The sequence below is a fragment of the Onychostoma macrolepis genome, chromosome 25, assembly GCF_012432095.1.
Source record: "Onychostoma macrolepis isolate SWU-2019 chromosome 25, ASM1243209v1, whole genome shotgun sequence".
Lineage (NCBI taxonomy): Eukaryota > Metazoa > Chordata > Actinopteri > Cypriniformes > Cyprinidae > Onychostoma > Onychostoma macrolepis.
The window spans coordinates 2,474,817-2,497,144 of record NC_081179.1 but is presented as its reverse complement, the minus strand read 5'-3'; the positions used below and the strand labels follow the sequence as shown (position 1 = coordinate 2,497,144).

The following is a 22,328-nucleotide window of genomic DNA, read 5'->3' as shown; positions in this document are numbered from 1 at the left end:
TTACGGTCTGCTTTCCACAGATGGTTAATTGTTTCATGGAAATGGTGCTGTCTTGTCAATAATCTATAATAGGGCTAATCTGCATGAAAAAGTGCTGCAACTGTTTAGTGAATGTAGTAGTGTGCACTTGGCCTAAATGGTGAATATTTACCCTGACTGCTTCCTTAATCCATCTGTCTGCATTTTTCCATCATACCTTCTCTCTCTCAAACGGTGGCGTGTTTGATTGGAGAGGCACATCAGTAGATTAATGCAGACCATGTGTGTGGACAGGAGACAGCGTGTGAAGGTCTAGACTCAGTCACCCGCTCCAGATGGGCAGGCGTCTCTGCAGCCCATGTGCATCTCATCTGCACGTGTGTGTGTGTGTGTGTGTGTTTGTGTATACGCATGGTCTGCCGTGAATGCACACAATAAATGCTTACTGTTTCAAACGCTGCCGGTCGCCAACCACAACATTCGTTTAGCCATCAACCTGTTATGCACCAGACCGAGTGTGTGTGAGCCCTCAGGAAAGCACTTAGACGGGAATGTGATAAAGTGTGTCTCCTGTTTTCTGGTGTTTGTAAAGCCGGCAGGAACTTTCAGGGTTGAAATGCAAGTTCAGAAGAACCTGCCGCACAATGTGTCTTTCATCATTGATGCAATAGAAAAACAGGCTATAGATTAAAATTAAAATGTTACATTTTAGTAAACTTAGAAACTACAGTAAATGTTTATATGTCTATCTGACAGTAAAATGCATAGTTCTAATTGACTGTCTTAATATACCCTAGTGAAAAATAAATATACTTAAATGTATTTGAAATACATTTATTTCATGCTAAGCATTCTACAAATACATTTTCATATTTATGTACTTAATAAAATGCCCTGCAATTGTACTTTTAGTATAGGCTACTAAACTGGTATATTTAAAATCTGTTAAATTGGAACAACTAATTTTGTACTTAATGCACTTTAATTGTGCAGAAGTAGTACTGAAATACAATTAAAGATACACTTAGTATATATGATTGTGCTAAAGTGGAACTATTGCAAGTATTATTCAGGTACACTTTAAATATTTTGCATTTAAAGACCGATATTATTCAAAGATCATACAATCCTCATCAAAAGTGACATTAAAACACATTTTAGACTTAATATTAAGAAATGTGCATCATGCACAAGTAGTACACCAAATAAAGTTTAATTATAATTTTTATGTCAGTTAATATATTAATAGATTTTAACTATACTTAGTATGAAATAAATGTATTTTAAATATATTACTTTTTTTACTAGGGTACATACAATTTATTCGTAATCATAATATGTTTACTTTCTATTAATATTGAAGGCATATTTGACACATTTTGTATCGGAGGTCCCTGCTCCGTGTCTCTATTGTCTAACAATTATCAATAATTGTTAACTGCTGTAAACTTAATATTTATATTTTCCATAATTGTACAATACTATGTATAGAAAATGAAAAATAAGAAGCATTTAATGAAGCATTTCATTAATTCACGAATCATTGAAACCTTACTGATTCTTTTGCTTCGAATCAAGTCACGTGTTTATCAACAAACGAGGCTTCATCATAACGCTTTAAATGTATGAAGGACTACATATTGTACATACTTTACTTTTACTGACATTATACATTATGCAATTGTTTTGTAGAGCACATCACTGAATATATTCGCTGTGTTCTCGTTGCATTCCTCATTGTCCGAAACAGTGAATCGTTTTGCCAAGAAATTGATTCAAATGATTCAAAGTTTCGAAAAGCATCGCTTCTCCAATCATACCATATATTTTTGTGCTACAAACATGAATGATTCCTCAAACCATGAGTCTTGTGATTGATCACGCTTATGATTCTCATACAGTGAATGATAAAATGGGTGAAAATCCCTCAAATTTACAATGAAGGAGGAACTCACATAGAGTTTAGGTGGAACAGTAAACAACCGCTTAGCAATCATTAATAATCAGGGCTGTCAACTCTCGCGCATTCAGTGTGAGACTCACGCAATTGACACTTTTCCTACGCTCTCACGCCACACATCCATTTTCTCACATAGTCAAAAGCACCTTCAGTTAAAACTTTATAAAACAAAAACAGCCCTGACATGCACAGCCCTAACGTATGTGCATGTCAAATGCTCACAGACTGTGTTTTGGTGAATTATAGATCGGATCGTATTATGGAAGTGAGCTGGCACCGATTGATCTGGATGACGATGGATTGACGGATCTTTTACTTGTCGGAGCTCCCATGTACTTCTACAAAGGCTGGGAGAAAGGCAGAATTTACATCTACACCATCAGCTTACAGGTGACAACATCCTAAACACAACACCATAATGCTTCTTAAAGAATACTTGTTCACAGAAAGACGTGGGTTATGTTCGAAATAGGATACTATTCACCGTATTCATTATACACCGCTTGTGTACGCAACTCTCGCTGAATCTACAAAGCCACAGCAGAATAAATTCTATATATTTTTTAGTGCAGGGCAACAATCTCGATTAATCACATCCAAAATAAACTTTTTTGTGTACATAATATATGTTTGTGTACTATGTATATTTATTATGTATATATAAATACACACATGCATGTATATATTTAAGAAACCTATGTTTATATATTGAATTGTATATATAATATATTATATATTGAACGATTAATCGCGATTAATCACATCCAAAATGAATGTGATTAATCGTGATTAATCGTTGGCCAGCACTAATATTTTTGTTACCTGAGTCTTGAGCTTGTAGGCTAAATTCAGTAAAATGATGTAAAAAGATTGTGTATTGAGTTGTACTCTCGGGCAGCATGTAAAAACAAACATACCGTGCGACTGTATTTCGATTTATTAGAAAACGAATTTTGAACCTGTTCCTTTTGAATCAAAGCCCTGCAGCGCAATGAGCATTGTCCGATTCGCCAGCAAATGATTCTTATGAGCAGATTCTTTTCAGTGGTTCATTAACATACAGCTCGAACAGTGTATTCTGTTTCACGAACTAATGATTCTTATGAGCCGATTCGCTTAGTGAGTCATTTAACAAACTATTAACTTGTTGAACAGAACACAGCGCCACTAGTGTAATCTGTTTCACAAACGAGTGACTCTTATAAGACTGTTCTTTTAAGGAGTCGTTCAGAAGACCCGGGAATTACTAGTTTTACAGTGAGTTCGAATCAGTGACTGAATCCTTCACTGAATGAACTCAATCCGTCAGAGCATTTACTGAAGAACTTCTGCTGCCGAATAACTGTTAAGATGTGCATGTTTTGTGTACTCATGGTTCGTGAACACTATAATAGCTGACTCGTTGTTCATTTAACTAGTGTTTTATGTTATATTATATTATATTAGATGGTTTGAGATGGTTTGGATGCCACGAGGTCATGCGACAACATTATTGCATGCTTAAGGTTAGTATACTATTATTCGATTCTAAACACAGCCATTTTAATGAATATTTTCTTGTCTTTCTTGCTCTGTTTATTCCGCAGGGCTCTTTTATACCAGATGGGACTCTTGGACCATCAGAAAAGACCCATGATTCTCGGTTTGGCGCGGCCATGTCCACTCTTCCGGACTTGAATGGCGACGGCTTCAGTGAGCTTGTGGTGGGTGCACCACTGGAAGACAATCACAAGGGAGCCATCTATCTCTTCTACGGCCAACAAAACAGCATCCAACCCAAATACAAACAGGTAAGACTCAACTGGGAGTCACTGATATTTAATAAACATGATTAAACGGCATTCCAGTCAAGCCAAAATACAGAATATAATAACAGGTATGAACTTTTGCGCCTTATTTGTTCATTTTTAATTCTTGTCACTCATCTCAGAGAATAGCCGCTGGTGACATCTCTCCAGGTCTCCGTTATTTCGGCCGCAGTGTGCATGGGAAGATGGATGTGAATGGAGATGAGCTCATAGATCTGTCCGTAGGCGCTTTAGGTGCTGCAGTTCTGCTTTGGTGAGTTTACACACTTCACATGGGGCAGGTTAAATTAAGAGTCATACTTACGAACCAATAGCTTAACCTAGCATTTCCCATTTCCAGAGCTGTGTCTTACAGGGTTATTATAGTTAACTAAAACTAAAACGTAAAAAAAAAAAAAACTTGAAATAAAATAATAAAACTAATTATTTAAAAAGAAATCTTATTATATTTCAGCTAGTTGCCAAAGCAACATTTTTCATTTTCATTTAGTTTAATTTGATACAAAATTTACTAAAATAACTAAAACTGAAATAAAAAGTAATAAAAACTACACAGACACAACTAAATTACTTAAACTTTAACTAAAATTAAAACGAAAACAGAAAATCTAAAAAAAAATAATAATATTGTTTTAAGATTAATATAAAAAAAAAATCATAATTTAAAAATATAACTGAATCTCAAAGATACTAAAATAACACTGGCGGCTTGAGCCATCAACACTTGTGAAAATAAAAATATAAAATACTGCAAAAAGTATTATTATAATACACTATAATTCCACAAATATTCAGATGGACAATTTTAATATGATGTAAATGGATGTGAATGTATAACATAGTGTTATTTTAGTTATTGATAGCTTTTTATATATTATTCATTTTAATTTTAGTTACAGTTTTAGTCATTTTGTTGTGTGTTTTTGTAATTTTTTAAGGTATGTTTATAGATTTAATTTATTGTTATTTCAGTTTTTATTTTATTACATCAAGTTAAATGAAATGAAAATGAGAAATGTTGCTATGGCAACTAGCTGAAATAAAATGTTTTTATATATATATATATATAATTTGTTTTTGTTATAAATGTGTTTTTTTTTTAAAGATTTTTCTTTATATTTTTGTTTCATTTAACTTTTTGCTATTTATTTCAAGTAATAATTTTCTTAATGGTTTAAATTGTAGCTAATGATAATAATCCTGGTATCACATAGGGGGGGAAATCCCAAATGAAGTCTCTTTAATAATGTATCATAATTGTTTCTCATAGAAAGCAGTAAGATTAAATGGAGATAAATAAACATTTATAAATAAAATAAAAGTCTCTTGCTTCCAAAAAAGACCATTGTAATCTCAACATGAACTCGAATATTTCTCATCAAATTTTCACAAGATCAAAAGATCTTTAGCTCTATATTTTTAATATGTGTTAACATTGTTTCATCTCTATCAGCTTGTATTTCTCGTCTGGGATTTTAGGAGAAACGAAAATGATTGATAATTGAAATCTCCTGAATTCTCCCAAGGCAGTTTTATAACTTCATGTATTTTCAAACAGGTCTCGCAGTGTTATCCGCGTGGGGATCAGCATTCATTTTGAGCCTTCGAAAATCAATGTTTTTAATAAAGACTGCATCCGAGGAGGTCGAGAGGTGTCGTGTATGTTGGCCACCGTTTGCCTGAACATCACGCCGCGGACACCGATGACGGATCCAAAAACAGTCGGTATGTAACTGGACTCTATCTACAAACCTGAAAATGACTGACCAATCAGATGGCTGAATGATAAATGCACATTTGTTGTATTTTCCAGCGTCCTGTGCCTGTGAGTAATGTCTTTCAGATGTTTGCTCGAAAGGTCATTCCTTAATATTAGAACAGTTTTTCCTAATGCATAAAGCCTCCGGCCAAAGAGAAAACACTTTAATCCCAGCATTTAGAGCGAGAAGAGACCTTGGAAACCATAATATAACTGCGTCAGGCATCCCCTACATTTCCCATCTGGAACTTATAAGATCAGGACAGAACATAACTGTGTCTGAGAGTCACAGACAGATAGCATTCACCCTTTTATCAAATACTGGCCATATTTTTAGTCCGGATTGAAGTCTAGTTTCTCCAAAAATTAAAGGTCTGTCATTTATTCTTCCGATTTCTTCAGCAGAACACAAAAGGAGATGCTTAGCAGAATGTCGCTTAAAAATATCCAAATAAAAATACCCAAAAGTGGCCTAAAATGGCTTACATTTTGGTTTGTTCCCAAGGGCGTAGAATTTAGTGGTCAACTTAACCAATAAGCGAGGTAAGCGGCCGCTTAGGGCCCCGGGGAATCAGGGGGCCCCGTTGGGGTTTGCACAAACATATTTGCAGTGTTGAACAATGTAGCCAATCACAGACAGATCTGTTCATTTCTTGAATGCAACGACCAGTTTGCGTAGTTCTGCAAGCTTGGGAATACTCTCATTATAACAAAGTGTAGATGTGATGTAAATAAGAGATTGATTGTGCAATGCAGAGAGCTTATTAACGGAACGTCGTGAGATCGCAATAAACTGAAGAGAGTGACAGCTTTTAGTGATTATATGAGGGAGCGCTCTTTGCGTGCATTCTAGGCTGTATATTACTGAATGTCTCAGAACAGAGATATTCACCTCAGTAAAGGAAGTATTGTGTTTCAAGTCATCATTTTATATGTCTTGATGTATTAAAATGACTCTCTTGTGTGCTTTTCTGGCAATCGTATAAAATGCACGTATAAATGCACTCGTATAAATGCACGAATGCGATGACTGGAGATTTTTGCTTAATAATAGATTACATTTTCGATTTGTTTCTCGGCAAACCCTACCCTATGCCTTCAGAACACTTGGACTATGGAATTGAGCTGCATGGGATAATTTCATGTCTGTAAATAGATTGAAAAAGTTTACAATTTATTAAATTGCCAAGTGCAAGCATTTTTGCAAGCATACATGCTCCGAAGTCCCAATGATGGTTCTTGAATTTTTATTCAGATCAAGACTTTGGAGCGCAGATCACGAATCGCTTGAATTAGATCGGGACTTTATGGGTTTGCGAAACATTTGATTCTGTTTTGATTCTGAAATACCCCACTTCGAAGTGTGATATTTTTTTTTTATAGTAAAACCTCTTTTAAGTAGTGGAGCAATCCAAAGAAAACATCTTTAAACAGAAAGGAAAGTCACTTACAAAACGAGATTGGATGACCATTAAAAAAAAAACTTGGGTTAAATTGCCAAACAAGTGAATGAATCTTCCTCAGAATAGTGTCAAAAACAGCAAAAAGCATCATATGACTTTGGAAGAAGTGCACAAGTCATATAGACTACTGTTACGATACTTTGAAGGTGCTTTTTTTTTTTTTGAGTTTGAAAGCCTCTGGTTGCTGTGTTTCATTGTACACTCTTAAAAATAAAGGTTCTTTATTGGCATTGATGGTTCCATGAAGAACCTTTAAAGTGCATGGAATCTGACAAGGCTCTTTATAGTGATTGTTTTATATATACTGTATATTCTTAAAATGTTCTTCAAAACTAAGAAATTATTTTAGGAACAGTTCACTGAAAAGTTATTTGGGGAACCAAAAAAAGGTTCTTCTATGACACTGCTGTGAAAAAAAAAAAAAAAAAACTTTTGGAAGCTTTATTTTTTAAGAGTGTAAGGTACATTATGAACCGGATTTGCTCTTGTAAAATAACTATATATTTGGAAATGGGAGCAAAACAGAGATGTTGCTATTGTTGACAGTGAGATGTTTTTCTGTTCAGCGCTGAGGTACAGCTTTGGTTTTGTGGAGAATGGCTATTTCCCCAGAGCCGTGTTGGACAGCACTGAAGAGCCGCAGCCCAGAGACGTCACCCTGCGGCTGGACTCTGATTACAGCCAGCAAGTGTATTTCCATGTTCATGTGAGCCACTTTCTGTACATGTATTCACGCTGCAGTCACTTTTATCCATTTCAGCTATTTTTTTTAATGAATCTAGCATCTACATTGAGGTATAAAAGTTTGGGGTCAGTAAGTTTTTTATTTTATTTTTTTCAGCAAGGATGCATTAAATTGATTAGAAGTGCCAGTAAAGACATTGATAATGTTACAAAAGATTTCTATTTTAAATAAATGTTGTTCTTTTGAACTTTCAATTCATCAAAGAATCCTGAAAGAAAATGTATTACAGTTTCCACAAAAATATTAACTGTTTACAACACTGAAAATAATCAGAATAATCCGTTTTTTTAGCAGAAAATCAGCATATTAGAATGACTCATGAAGCATCATTTGACACTGAAGACTGGATGACTGTAACGATTCACATAGAAAGCAGTTATTTTAAATGGTAATAATATTTCACAATTTTTCAGATTTTTTTATTGATTTTTGACCAAATAAATGCAGACTTCAAAAACATTTAGAAAACCTTACCAATCCCAAACTTTTTAATGCTAGCGTATGTAGGAAATCAGCCAGTTATACAGTCTCACACACAAATATTTAAATGTCCAATGTTGCAATTAACCAATCAGATTCAAATATTCCAGAGGACTATGTAATAACATGCAATAAAAATTTCTTGATTTAGAAATGTCCACTCCAGACATACTTGATATTTCACAGTTTCTACCCCACTAGTAGTTATTTAATATTTGATGATCACGTCTTAATATTTATGAATATTAATTTATTTTAACGAATATTGATGTTTGTGCAATATGGAAACTGTTTAATGCAAAAAATAAAATACTCATTATTTTTGTCTTATTTCTTAAACATTCTTAAATCAAGGTAAATTTTTTTTACTTTGAATATCGAGTCTTTCAGAATTTTTTTTTTTTAAATTAAGTGCATTTACTGTATGCTTAAAACAAGAAAAATATCGGTAACACTTTAATTCGATAGTCCACTTTAGGCATTCTACTAACATTAAGTAACTTTAGAGTCATTAGTCATTAGAGTATTATTAGACTGTCTGCTTAATATCTTCTAACACTTTATTTTGATGGGTCCACAACATACTGACTATGAGAAACTTTGCAAGTATATGTCAACTTCTTCTACTAACCCTAAACCTACCCTACTGAGAGTTAGCAGACATTTAGTTGCAAATGAATGAGAATTAGCTGACATGTAGTTACAAAGTAACTTATAGTTAGTAGAATGTCTTAAGTGGACTATCGAAATGAAGTGTAACCAAAATATATCCCAGTGTGGTTTTAATCTCTATTTTGGTATTTTAGTTAATGTCTTGATTTAGAAATATTTAGATATTTGTACTGGAAAACAAGACAAAATATGAAGAATTTTTTGCAGTGCTTGAATGGTATCTTACTGTTTGTTCACACAGGAAGTGACAGATTACACCACCCCTGATCTTCAGTGTTAACGTAGGCCTGCAGAGTGCAGATGAAGGGCCGGTGCTGGACGACGGGTGGCCCACCAGTCTGCAGTCAGAGGTCAGACACACACACAGACACACAGACAGACTGATAACACTTTTGTCTTGCATCCTTCCAAATGACATTTCTTTCTCTCCAGCTACCGTTCTGGAACGGTTGTGATAATGACGATCGGTGCATTCCCAACCTCGTCCTGCAGAGCAGCTCTGACCTATTAGATCGCAGGTTTGTCCTCAAACGCACAATTTCTTGCTCTTCCACGCACATTGAAACACCTCAGTCCTTAAGCAGGGTTTCAGCAGGTCTTAAAAAGTCATAATTGATAAATTAAGGTCTTAAATTGGGTATAAAGTCTTAAATTCATACACTGCAAAAATGATTTTCTAAAGGTCATTGCAAATTCCGAAATTTTTGCGTGCGTTTTTTCAGTTTTTTTTTCATATTCCTCATCCTTTCCTATTAAATGCATGCTAATAGGATGCGAAAACGCAGAAAATTGAACCTGATCCAAAATTTTATGACGGATGAAAGCTACGGAGGCAGTGTGTAAACGTGATTTACACAACGTGAGGTCGTATTTATTTTTCAACGTGCGGAAATTTCGGACGAAAATTTCGTACTCCGTGTGCAATGACCTTGAGTCCGAAATTTTCGTATGCGTTTTAGGTTTTTTCGTATTCCTCATCCTCTCCTATCAAAATGCTTGCTACGGATGCGAAAACGCAGAAAATCAATCCTGGTCCGAATTTTTTTATGATGGACGAAAGTTTCGGAGGCAGTGTGTAAACGTGATTGACACAACGTGAGGTCGTATTTATTTTTTAACGTGCGGAAATTTCGGACGATGAAAGACCTTTAGTATTTTTGTCTTGTTTTCTAGTATAAACGTCTAAACATTCTTGAATCAAGATGCATTTACTCGAGAAGCAAAATGACAAGATATTATATCTTGAAAAATTTGTCAAAATAAATGTATCATGATTTAAGAATGTTTTGATACTTGTAATGGAAAACAAGACAGAAATACTTAGTAAGAAAATAATTTTTTTGGCAGTGTAGTCATGGAGTTTCTTACTCAGTATTTTTGACTTGTTTTCCAGTATCTAAGCATCCTTTGATCAAGATAAATTTACTTGAGATGCAAAATGAAGATATGAATAATTGAAAACAACTAAGTGAGTTTATGCTTAAAAGATGAAAACAATCTGTCAGTGGGGAATGAAAACCTTTGCTATGAATGAGGTAAAAGTTTCTGAACCCATTAGCAGATATTTTGTTCTTATTTAATCATAAACTCACTTGATCCATTTCTCAGAAAACAAGACTGCTTATATCTTCATTGAAGAATCTTTAGACATTTGCATCAAAAAACAAGACAAAAATACTGAAGAACATCACTTTTTTGCATCGTGATCAGACAGTACATGACCCTATATTCTAGTGGTTGGGAGCCGAGCTATTCAAGTCATAAATTTCAGTATTTTATTTTATTTAAATTGTTTTGTAAAATGAATTAAAAATAATGCAAATCTGTTGGAAATTGTATTTTCAAACTTTAAAGTATTACTAATATGACTCATTGTCTACTCTCTGGATTTACATTTTGAGAATTTATTCATTAAAAGGGTCTTAAACAAGTCTTAAACATACCTTGATGAAACCTTCAGAAACCCTGTTATGTCTCTGTCTCTTTCAGGCAGTTTTGTGGGCGACGCGAGCGCTCCTCGTGGCCGCCGTGTGTCCATCAGAGGACGGGCGGCGAGCGTCTGGTGGAGGCCAGCCGGAGGAAAGTTCTGGTGGAGGCGCGTTTAGAGAACCGAGGAGAAAACGCGTACGGCACGATCCTGCACATCACGCATTCTCCAAACCTCCAGTTCTCCAGTCTGGTGGTGAAGGTTTGTTTTCTCAGCCCAGGCTTCACCTGTATTTATGAGGGTTTAGAGCATTTAAGAAGGACTTCAAACGTGAGATGGAAGGGGTTGCTGATAAAGAGGCCAAGAGTGAAAGGGAAACTATGAGTCAGTGTGTGTGGATCCGATCCAAAGCCTATAGTGAACTTCCTCAGTTACTTCATAAGCAGCATCCTAATCTCACTGGAACCTGATAAGTGACTGAGCAACACATATACCACACAAACAGCCCTAAAAGAAATGTTAAAATGATTTAAAAATACTCAAAACAAGCTATAAAATAAGCTAAAACAGCTAAGAGTGAAGATCCTTGACAACTGCTATTTTAATTAAAGAACAACCTGAATATGCAAGGGACATTTTAATGCAAATTATCAAATTGAAATTGAATTAAATTAATTATAAAGGCTTAAAAGTTAAAATCCCTGTATTCACAATTGACTAAAAAAGTAATATAAATGCACTGGTAATTAAAAAATTTGGTAAGCTAAAAGTCAAGATGTAAAATGAAATCATGTTTCTTATTTTAATTTGTTCTTTTAACAACTGCCATTTTTATTTAATTAGCAAGGTTCCCGTGGTCTTGATCGACCTGGATATATGAGGGACTTTTAAAAGTGTACATTTTTTTAGATAAATAAATTGATTAAAATTTTGTTAAGTAAATACTGCTCTAAAATACTGTATTTTATCGAGTAGAAATCATATTAATGATTAATAAATGGAAAATAAATCTAATTAATTCAAATACATTAAAAAAATTAACTCTGTAATAACAAACGTATAGGTGCTTATAGCACAAAACACTAAAACACAGCCAATGCAACTGATGCATGTTTACATAGATCAAAAATGTAAATATTCAAATAATAAATAAACATTTAAGGGTTTTTATGGATGAAATGTGTCTTCCTCAGACAGATTAATGAACCAAATTGTAAAATGAGTTTATGTGGACTGTAGTTCAAGTGATAGACCGATGCAAATAAAACTTCTAAAGTCAGTATATTGACTACTAAAATGTCCATTCAGTGATTTACTCCATAATGTCTTGGAACGATCTTCATTTGTGGGCTTTTCTCAGCAGAAATGCGTTGGTCTGAAACTGAAAATTTGTTTGTTTTTCAGGCACCTTCGGATATTGAGATCGAGTGTCCAAACTCTGATGATACGAGTCTCTACCGAAACTGCAGCGTCAGCGCACCGTTCTTGAGGTCCTTTGCTCAGGTGAGACGCCTCAAACCTGTAACAGCTGACTAGTCTGAATATTACTGATCATTCAAGTGATGGTTGCATGGTTTAGTGAAGGTATCAGATGGCAATGTTATATACCGTGATATTCAATTACCATAAGCATATGGCATGATATTTATAAGATAAATGCCCAAAAAACATGGTATTGCCATGATGCATTTCCAAAAGCCATTTTATTTCCATTGTAGCATTTCCAAAAACATGTATTGGTTCATTTGGGTACGTTTTAGTTAGTGAAGATGCGGTCAAAATAATGCTGCTGCCTGATTGCTTGGAAAAATGCATGTCACATGTTCCAATTTTAGAGAATGTTGGAGTCAGTCTGCAACAGAACAGAAGCCTTGGGCTGTTAAAAAGATGTCCATAATCTTCCTGACATCGTCAGAAGCCACAGAACGGAAAAACTCATCATGTAAAATTCCATAATTCTCTTCATATGCAGATATTTGTTTATGCCTGACATTTCTCTGCCGTTTTTCACATACCGAAGGTCTGATTCTCGTGTGCCATGCATATTTGATCAGTCTGTCTCTCAGTGGGATTGTTCCTCAGAGAGTTTACAGGTACATTCTGTGATTATTTGGTGTTTCTGTGCGGTTTCCTGTGCTCTTGCTGGGCTGGCGTCGCTCCAGACTCTTCCTTTGACTACTTGAATTCCACTCGCGTCTCTAGAGCCTGTTGGAAATTCATTGCGCCTTCTGTTCAAATCCGGTACAAAGCAGCAATTGCATTAATCACAGTACCGCCAATTAGATGACAGTGAGAAACACAGAAACCAGAAATGACTAGAAGAACAGTACATCCTTTAGTTGCGTTTTGTGTTTCGTTTGGCTTCTCTGTTGTCTTTCGTTCACATTTTGTTTCATTTATCCAGGTTTATTTTCGACTGGAGTTTGAGTTCAACAGATCTATCTTCTTGAACTACGTCCAGATCACTCTGAGGGTCTCCAGGTGAGGTTGTGACCTTTGAACCGATGAGAATCTCATCTGAGGATATTTTTTTATTGATGTATAAAATGAATGTAGAGTAAATTATTTTTCATTTGGAAAAATTGATGTTGGCTTAAGAAAGCTATAGATTTTTTAGATTAATCTGTCTGTTTCATTGCAGTGAAGGTGAAGAAATGTCTCCAGAGGACAACATCAATGACATATATCATAATCTGAAATATGAGGCTGATATTCTCTTCACAAGGTAAAACAGTAGCGTGAAACTCACAAAGAAATGTCCAAAAATCAAGTGTTTATATTATATTGTATTATATAATTATCATTGTAATGTCAAAAAACACTAATATTTTAACCTGGGTTATTATAGTTAACTAAAACTAAAATTGAAACCATAAAAATATGTGTTACTTGAAATAAAATAAACTTTAACTGAAATTATATATATATATATACATACATACATACATACAGTAGGTCCATATATATTTGGACACAGGCACAATTTTTATTATTTTATCTGCTGACCAAAACATATTCAAGTTACAGTTATGAATATGAGCTTAAAGTGCACACTCTGAGCTTTAATTTGAGGGTATCATCACAATTAGAGGAAACGTTAAGGAACTACAGCTCTTTAATATATACCTCCCCCCTTTTTCAAGGGACCAAGTAATTGGTCAATTGACTCGAAAGCCATTTCATGAACAGATGTGGGCTATTCCTTCGTTATTTCTACATCAATTAAGCAGGTAAAAGGTCTGGAGTTGATTCTAAGTGTGTCATTTGCATTTGGAAGCTGTTGCTGTGAACCCACATCATGTGGTCAAAGGATCTCTTCATACAAGAGAAACAGACGATAGTCAGGCTTCAAAAACAAAACAAATCCATCAGAGAGAGATTGCAGGACCATTAGGAGCGGCCAAATCAACAGTTTGGTTCATTCTGAGAAAAAAAGACCGCACTGGTGAGCTCAGACACATAAAAAGGCCTGGACGTCCACGGAGGACAACAGTGGTGGATGATGGGAGAATCCTCTCCATGGTGAAGAAAAACCCTTTCACAACATCCAGCCAAGAGAAGAAGACTCTCCAGGAGGCAGACATGTCACTGTCAAAGTCTACAATCAAGAGAAGACTTCACCAGAGCAAATACAGAGGGTTCACCACACGGTGCAAACAAGGCCTGATTAGACTTTGCCAAAAAACATCTAAAAAAGCCAGACGACTTCTGGAAAAGCATGCTTTGGACGGCTGGAATTAAGATCAACAAGAAAGTCTGGAGAAGGCTTGGAACAGCTCATGATCCAAAGCATACAACATCATCTGTGAAGCATGGAGCAGTGTGATCATGAGCTGCATGGCTTCAGTGGCTCTGGGTTACTGGTGTTTAGTGAAGATAAGACAGAAGACAGAAGCAGCCGGATCAATTCTGAAGTGTATGGAGATATACTCTCTGACCAGAGTCAAGTTGATTGGGCGGCGCTTCATAGTAGAAATGGACAATGACCCAAAACATACAGCAAAAGCAACCCAGGAGTGTTTGAAGGTAAAAAAGTGTAATATTCTGCATTGGCCGAGTCAATCTCCTGATCTCAACCCGCATTTCACTCGCTGAAGACAAAACTAAAGACAGAAAGACCCACAAACAAACAACAACCGAAGTCAGCCGCAGTAAAGGCCTGGCAAAGCATCACAAAGGAGGAAATCTGCTGATGTCCATGAGTTCAGACTTAAGACAGTCATTGCCTGCTAAGGATTCTCAATAAAAACATTTTTTTATAAAAATATAAAAATATATAAAATTTAAATACAAATATATACAATTATATTAAAAATTTATTTTAATTTAAATTAAAGTTTTTTTTTGTTATTTTAGTTTAGTTATAGTTATTTTCATATATGATATATATATATATATATATATATATATATATATATATATATATAGCATGAATTAAAATGAAAAAACAATAATTCAAAATATTAAGAAAACTCTAATAAATTTTAATTTAATAAAAATCTTAATGGTCCAAAAACAGGACAAAATGAGGATAAAAATAGCATTCTTTTGTCTTCTGATTTTTGAGGTGAAATATGACACAGACATGTTCTTGACAGGTTTTGCGAAATTCACCCAGAAATATCTCAAAACTAATGAATGATTATTTAATATTGAATCATTCATAATGTGAGTCTTTCTTTCAGAGATTCCAGCCCGTCCCGTTTTGAGATCAAACCTGAGCTTGGCCAGAGCTTCCCTGTTGGGACCGGACCGCCCTTCAATCTCTCTTATCAGGTGGGCTCCTCACATCCAAAAGAGGTTTTAAATGATATTCTCCAGAATGAATCAGAGCACATACACTGTGTATTTGAACAAAATAAATATTTTCTTTGGACTTTTAAGATGTTTGTCCTAAGACTATTTGTTTTGCAGATCCAAAATCTCGGCATGTTTCCCGTATCTGAGCTTCTCTTCACGTTAAACATCTTCGCTGTGACCAGAAACGCAAACGCTCTCCTGCGCCTCTCAGACTTGGATATTGATCAGGTGTATTTTTTGTCTTAATTATGTTTACAGATTTCTCAATTAATCAAATTTCAGCCTCAAACTACGAACTTTGTTTTTAAAGAAACAGTTCATCTGAAACTGAACATTGTGTAATTATTGTTGTGAACGAATCCTTTTAACTGCTTCCAGAGCTTGTTATTTTGCCTTTTTCATAATGCAAGCAATCTGTTTATCCAGTTTATTTGAGTTGGCACAGCTTGAATTAAATCAGTAGTTGTTTTAGTGAGTTCTGTTCTTGTGTAAATCCTCATCTGTTTTGTTATCAAAACTGATAGTTCACCCAAAAATGAAAATGTGCTGTTAATTTACTCATCCTCAGGCCATCCGAGATTACTTTTCTTCAGAAGAACAGTAAAGAAGATTTTGAACTTTTTAACAGCAAGGATTTTTAGCCCTTGGTGATTCATAAAATGTCCATTTTTAAGAGTCAAAAAAAGCATATCAAGGAGCACAAAATTAATACACATGGCTTTTGACGATATATTGAGGTCTTACGAAGCGAAACGATCAGTCTGTGCAAGAAAGTGAATATTATTTACAAGATTATAATTCAGAGCCTTAGGCGAACGGTCCGGAGTGATGTCCGGATCACGAACGAATCATTCTTTTTAACTGTGTTTTTTAGTGAACTGGGTGAATCAGTTCACCAAATAGGACTAAAGCATCTCAGATCTACAAGTTACTCAATCAAAACTCACTTTCAGACGCCTGACGGTCACTGAGACTCGAAATGAGCCAAAATACCAGCGTACCTGATCCTATGATGAATGAATCATTCCTCTAACAGTCACTGAACTGAGGAAACAGTTTGACTCGGACCGAAGAACTGATGAGCCGCTGATGTGCGCATGTGTGAACTGAACATGTTTTTATGGTTTCTCTTTGTTTATGTAAAAAGAAGACAAGTTTATTCCTTTATATGCTTTAGATATGTAAAACATCCACATTTTGCATCATTAGTATAGGTGCTTTAATAATATTTTTGATTTAGATTCAGCATCTAGTGAATTGAATCAGTTCATTGAAACAAACTGTCCGAAAGAATCAGTTTGCGAGAAAGAATCAAATTTAATGTTGTAAATAATGTTCAGTTTCTTGCACAGACCGATCGTTTCACTTCAAATACCTCAAAATATCATCAGAAGCCACGGGAATTCATTTTGTGTTGCCTGCTATGTCTTTTTTGACTCTCAAAGTGATGGTAGCTGCTGACTTGCATTTTATGAATCACCAAGGATCACAGCCCTGCTGAAAAAACAATAGAAACCATCACAGAAAATTCTAATGGTTTCCACTACAAACACCATTACAAACATTACAAACCATCAACTTTTAACCATTAAAAAATGGTTTTCTGTAGTGTGTTTTGGGACATGTTCCATTAAGATTTATTGGTTTTAACAAGCCACCAATAGAAGGCAACCAATTAACCCAAAGGGTTTCCATTTAAACCAATACAAGTCCCATTATAACCAGTAAAACCATTACAAATTTCGTGATGGTGTCTATTGTTTTTTTCAGCAGGGCATTTTAGCTAAAAATCTTCTTTACTGTTCTTGGATGGCCTGAGGGTGTGTAAATTAACAGCAAATTTAAATTTTGAGGTGAACTGTCCCTTTAAGACCTCTGTCTGTTTGTTTCAGATGGCTGGCTCGCACTGCAACGCTCCACGTGTCATTACCGCCGGCTCATCCTCACAGGAAGATCTCTCCCTCAACCTGCACATGGTAAACTATTTACACATCGTCCAAACTTCTTCAAAAGTTTTGCGGTACACAAATTGCATCCATCTGCAGGGAAACAAAGCAACAGAAGGTCAAAGTGACAAGCTTGAAGAAAACAAACCACCCACCCAACCTGCTTGATCACTTCCTGTTGGCTAAAGATAACACAAGCATTCGTTTGGAATCTATATGTGCTCCAGATTGGAAATGATTCACTTAGAGTTTCATCTCTGGCACATTCAGTTTCCAAGTGATCAAAAAGCATTTCATGTCATTCAGATTGTGTTATTTGTGTTCACAGAACGCATCCACCAGTGACACAGTATTGGCGCAGTGTAGAATCAACCTGCTTCCCCAAGGAGACGTTAGCATCACCGCGACAGGATGGCTCAATCTGCATACTTTATTAGCTGTGAGTATCTCAGACGTTCTCCGTGAACCCTGCTGGAAATCCAGATAATAGGTGGTCAGCTCAAGTTCAAGTTCAAGGTCATTTATTTATAAAGCACGTTTAAAAACAGCCACAAAACTGACCAAAGTGTTGTACATTAAAATCAAACCATAAACACATAAAACAGAAAAAATAAAACATAATAGGTGGTATATATATTAGTGCTGTCAAACGATTAATCGCGATTAATCGCATCCAAAATAACAGTTTTTGTTTACATAATATATGCATGTGTACTGTGTATATTTATTATGTATATATAAATACACACACACACATACAGTATATATTTTGAAAATATTTACATGTATATATTTATATTCTAATATTTTATATTATATATAAAAATATTTAATATATAAAAATAACATATTTTTCTAAAATATATGCATGCATGTGTTTGTATTTATATACACATAATAAATATACACAGTTAACACACATATATTATGTAAACAAAAACTTTTATTTTGGATGCGATTAATTGTGATTAATCGCTTGACAGCACTAATATATATACATATATATATATATATATATATATATATATAATACAAAATAAATAAAAAATAAGAAATTAACAGGAAAATAAATTACAGTTATATTTATCAGTACAGTATCTGTTATAATAATTTTTCACATAAGGAATCTGTTCACAGTCATCATGATTTTACAAGGCACTTTACCTAATTGTTAACAAATTGTATAAAGGTTTCTCTTTCTTTTTTCAGTTATATTTGTATTGAATTGTATTGTATTATCCAATGTAACAACAACAAAAATACAATACAGAACTTTTCCACCCCAGCATTTATATTAAATAATATAATTAAAAAATATATATGCAATTTTATTGTATTATATATTCACACAAACACACAAATGATACTTTAAAAATATATTAAATAACAATAATAATAAATTAACAAGAAAATTACATTTATCAGTCTAGTATCTGTTATTGTAAAATAATAATAATTTCTCACATCAGGCATTTATTCACATTATTGTTTGGTTATTATCATTATTATTTTACAGTCCACGTTATCAACTTCTTAACAAATTGTTTAAAGGGGTCCATATATTATTAAATACATCTACTTTTCCTCTATTTATATACAGTATGTCAGCTTTTGTGCTAATTTCCTATTGAAACGGAAAGTTATCCGTATCCATATCGAAGAGGACTTTAAATTGTTATGAGCTGTTTTTAGCAGAGATTCTATTAAAAAACCTGTTTATCTCATCCCTCAGGTGAAATTTAAACGGTTAGATCTGGTAATGACGGCTGTAGTTGAGTTGAGCCCCTCAAGTCCGATGTTCCTCCACGAGCAACGACCCATGAGACACGTGAGTACCTCCAGAATGCTGTAAATCGCGGTGCTTGAGACACTTCATGGTTCCTTTATTACATTTGCTTGTGCTGTAAGTAGAAGCTAGTGTGACATGTACGAGTGTAATGAGAAAGAAAGACCAGTTGCTTACAGAAATGAAGTGTTTGTATGTTTTTTTTTCAATACACTCTTAAGGCTTTTGCGATGGGCAGGTGAAAAATGAACAAATTGTTCTGAGAACCAAAATAACTCAAGTGATGTGCTGCCCCCTTATGGATAAATTAGTCTTTTTTTTACTTGATAACTGGTGCAAAAATACAGTGTTAGTCAACTTAATTACACACACATCTTCTAACCTTCATTTGTGCAGGTTTGCATATGAGGCCTGGTTTTATATACCCGATTCTTCCTAGAATTTGACTTTAAGCTTTTGGATTTTGGTTCTGTAGATAATCCTGGAGATTAGGAAGGAGGAAGATTACCGGATTCCCATCTGGGTGATTGTTGGGAGCACATTGGGAGGACTGCAGCTTCTGGCCCTGCTGGTACTGGCCCTCTGGAAGGTCTGAGACGTTTTTATTCACAGTTACCAAGCTAATATGAACATATGTATTAATATAGACTATAGTGCATTTGTAAATACACTTCATTTGGGTATCAAAAAAGGAGATCAAGCTGTTTTGGTCTCATTTTGGACTAATTCTGGTTTAGTTCAGGGTGAATCTGCCTAAGAATGGCTTGCTTATAGTTTACGGCACAAAGTGGTTTAAAATCCCAAAATTATGCACTTAATATGCTAATATTTGGCAATGTTGTTATTGTTGCCTAATAATAAACTGTCCAAATTAGTTTTCTGTGATTGAAATAAAGTTCAAATAAAATAAATATTACTTGCATAAAAATTAGATGAGAAGCTCAAACTTAAAAAAAAAAAAAAAAAAAAATTTAAATGTTGTCTTGGCAACTAACTGAGTTGAAATACTAAAATGGCTAAAATTAAAACAAATAAATAAAATAAAAACAAATGAAAAGTGAAGATTAAAAAAAAAAACTATCAAAATATAGAATTATAATAGAATTACTAAAACGTAACTAACGTACTAAAATGACAAATGTTGCCTTGGCAAATAACTGAAATAAGTTGAACTAGGCTACTAAAATGACTAAAACTTAATAAAAATAATGATAAAAGAAATATTTAAAAAAACAACAACAATAATAATAATGACAACAGCACATAACAAATTAATGAAAATAAAATCTAATTCAAAATATAAATAAATGATATAATAGTATGTAAATAATATTAAAATAACACTGATATTTGGCTGTTAGGCTAACAAACTTGCATTATGTTTGCTTGAATTATTAACTGAAATCCCTTTTATCCAGAGCCAAGCTTAAATTCTGTCCACATGCTTGACGCTCTTTTACACTAGATTTAAGTAGAGCTAAATTTGCATATCAAAACATAAATTTACATAACAAACACTTATTTTAGGGTTTGTTTAAGGTCAAATCTCTCAGGATGCTTCCACTATTTGATTCAAAACCAATCACTGTTTTTCTTTCATCCACAGCTCGGATTCTTCCACAGGCAAAAGAGAAAGAGGGAAGAGCAGGCGACCAATGAGAAGACAGCGGAGGATCGGTAATGCCACGGCAACCTCCTCAGCCAATCACTCAGGGACTCTCCAGACACGGGTGTGTGTCAGCCAATCAGCTGCTCTCGAGCACTGCCACGCCCTCCTGCAGTCCGATGCAGAACCAATCAGCTCGCTTCCCCTGGCCGTGCTGCCAATTAAGACAGATGTGAAGATGCGGGTTATGAAGAAATTTCACGTAGTATGAGACTTTGGAAACAGGTGGAAAGTACTAGTCAACGGAAGAAAGAACACTAATGAAGAGGCTTCGATTTGAACCATTTTGAGAGGTTTTGGTGCTGATATTTTTTTTGCATATCACAAAACAAACCTCAGATTGTGGAACAGAATAAATTTTTTTTTTTTTTTTTTTGCTGCAGCATAAATTCAAGCTGATGCACTTGCACATTGTAAAGAATTTTGAACTTGAAATTTGTAAATATATTAAAAAAAAAAGTTCAGCAATATAATGTAAAACTATGATAAAATGAAATATTTAACCATAAACTTATGCACCTTAATGCATTTGTTTGCAACATCTGTTCAAGGTTAATGTATTTGAGATTCTGTCATAATCACAATTTTATATACAGTACATTGCAGCTGGAATCGGAAGTATTGCTTGCTTCCATGTGTATTTCTGTGTTTTTCATCATTAAAACTGGTAAAAGGGTTTAAGGGTAGTTGAAATAAACATGCACATTTCACTTTTTTATTCAGACTTTTATTTGCAATATTTTTTTCTTATTTGACTGCAAATGTATTGTCATAAATAATACAAAACAATATATATACACACACATATATATATATATTTCTGTAGTGTGATATCTAAAAAATAAATACTGTAAAAGTACAACATTCTATGTAATGTCTCCACTAATATTATCATAAGACTTAGAAAAATGCTATAATTTAATCAAATATTCTTGACATCTCAACTACCCTTAAACACCTTTTTTTCATGACCGCTGTCTCGAATACCAGTGGCTGTGTTCAGAATGGAATACTAGTCTACTACTTACAAGCACACTGTATACTGCAGACTATTTAACAAATACTAAGTGAAATAGTATGCATTATTCCATGTGTAAACCATATAAGGTTATTTACATTTAAAGTCATAAAGTATTTATGAAGATGTCAGCCTTACCAAATTATTAGTAAGAAAACTCAAACAAAATCACAGCTGATATAATTTACAATCCATTCATCACACAGAAAAAGTGAAAGATCAAGTTAAATACATTGCATTGATGGTTAACCTTATTCTGTACAGTGTGCAACATTTGATAAATGTAGGTCATGCGATGCATAAAAAGCATACTGTGCAC

At 34.3% G+C, this 22,328-nt stretch overlaps 1 protein-coding gene across 1 annotated transcript in view; it reads left to right on the top strand.

Annotated features, from left to right (window-relative positions):
* The window catches only part of itga11b (integrin, alpha 11b), a 52,254-nt gene extending 30,640 nt beyond the window's left edge, over positions 1 to 21,614 (top strand). Inside the window, 19 exon segments of the mRNA XM_058766763.1 lie at positions 2,186 to 2,329; positions 3,526 to 3,729; positions 3,870 to 4,000; positions 5,306 to 5,472; positions 7,536 to 7,675; positions 9,108 to 9,124; positions 9,126 to 9,216; positions 9,299 to 9,384; positions 10,856 to 11,054; positions 12,198 to 12,296; positions 13,198 to 13,274; positions 13,435 to 13,518; positions 15,479 to 15,569; positions 15,708 to 15,821; positions 17,486 to 17,569; positions 17,868 to 17,978; positions 19,272 to 19,367; positions 19,801 to 19,914; positions 20,932 to 21,614. Of these exon segments, the coding sequence (XP_058622746.1) occupies positions 2,186 to 2,329; positions 3,526 to 3,729; positions 3,870 to 4,000; positions 5,306 to 5,472; positions 7,536 to 7,675; positions 9,108 to 9,124; positions 9,126 to 9,216; positions 9,299 to 9,384; positions 10,856 to 11,054; positions 12,198 to 12,296; positions 13,198 to 13,274; positions 13,435 to 13,518; positions 15,479 to 15,569; positions 15,708 to 15,821; positions 17,486 to 17,569; positions 17,868 to 17,978; positions 19,272 to 19,367; positions 19,801 to 19,914; positions 20,932 to 21,006 (2,124 nt within the window). The 3' untranslated portion in view covers positions 21,007 to 21,614.
* The last annotated feature ends 714 nt before the right edge of the window (positions 21,615 to 22,328 follow it).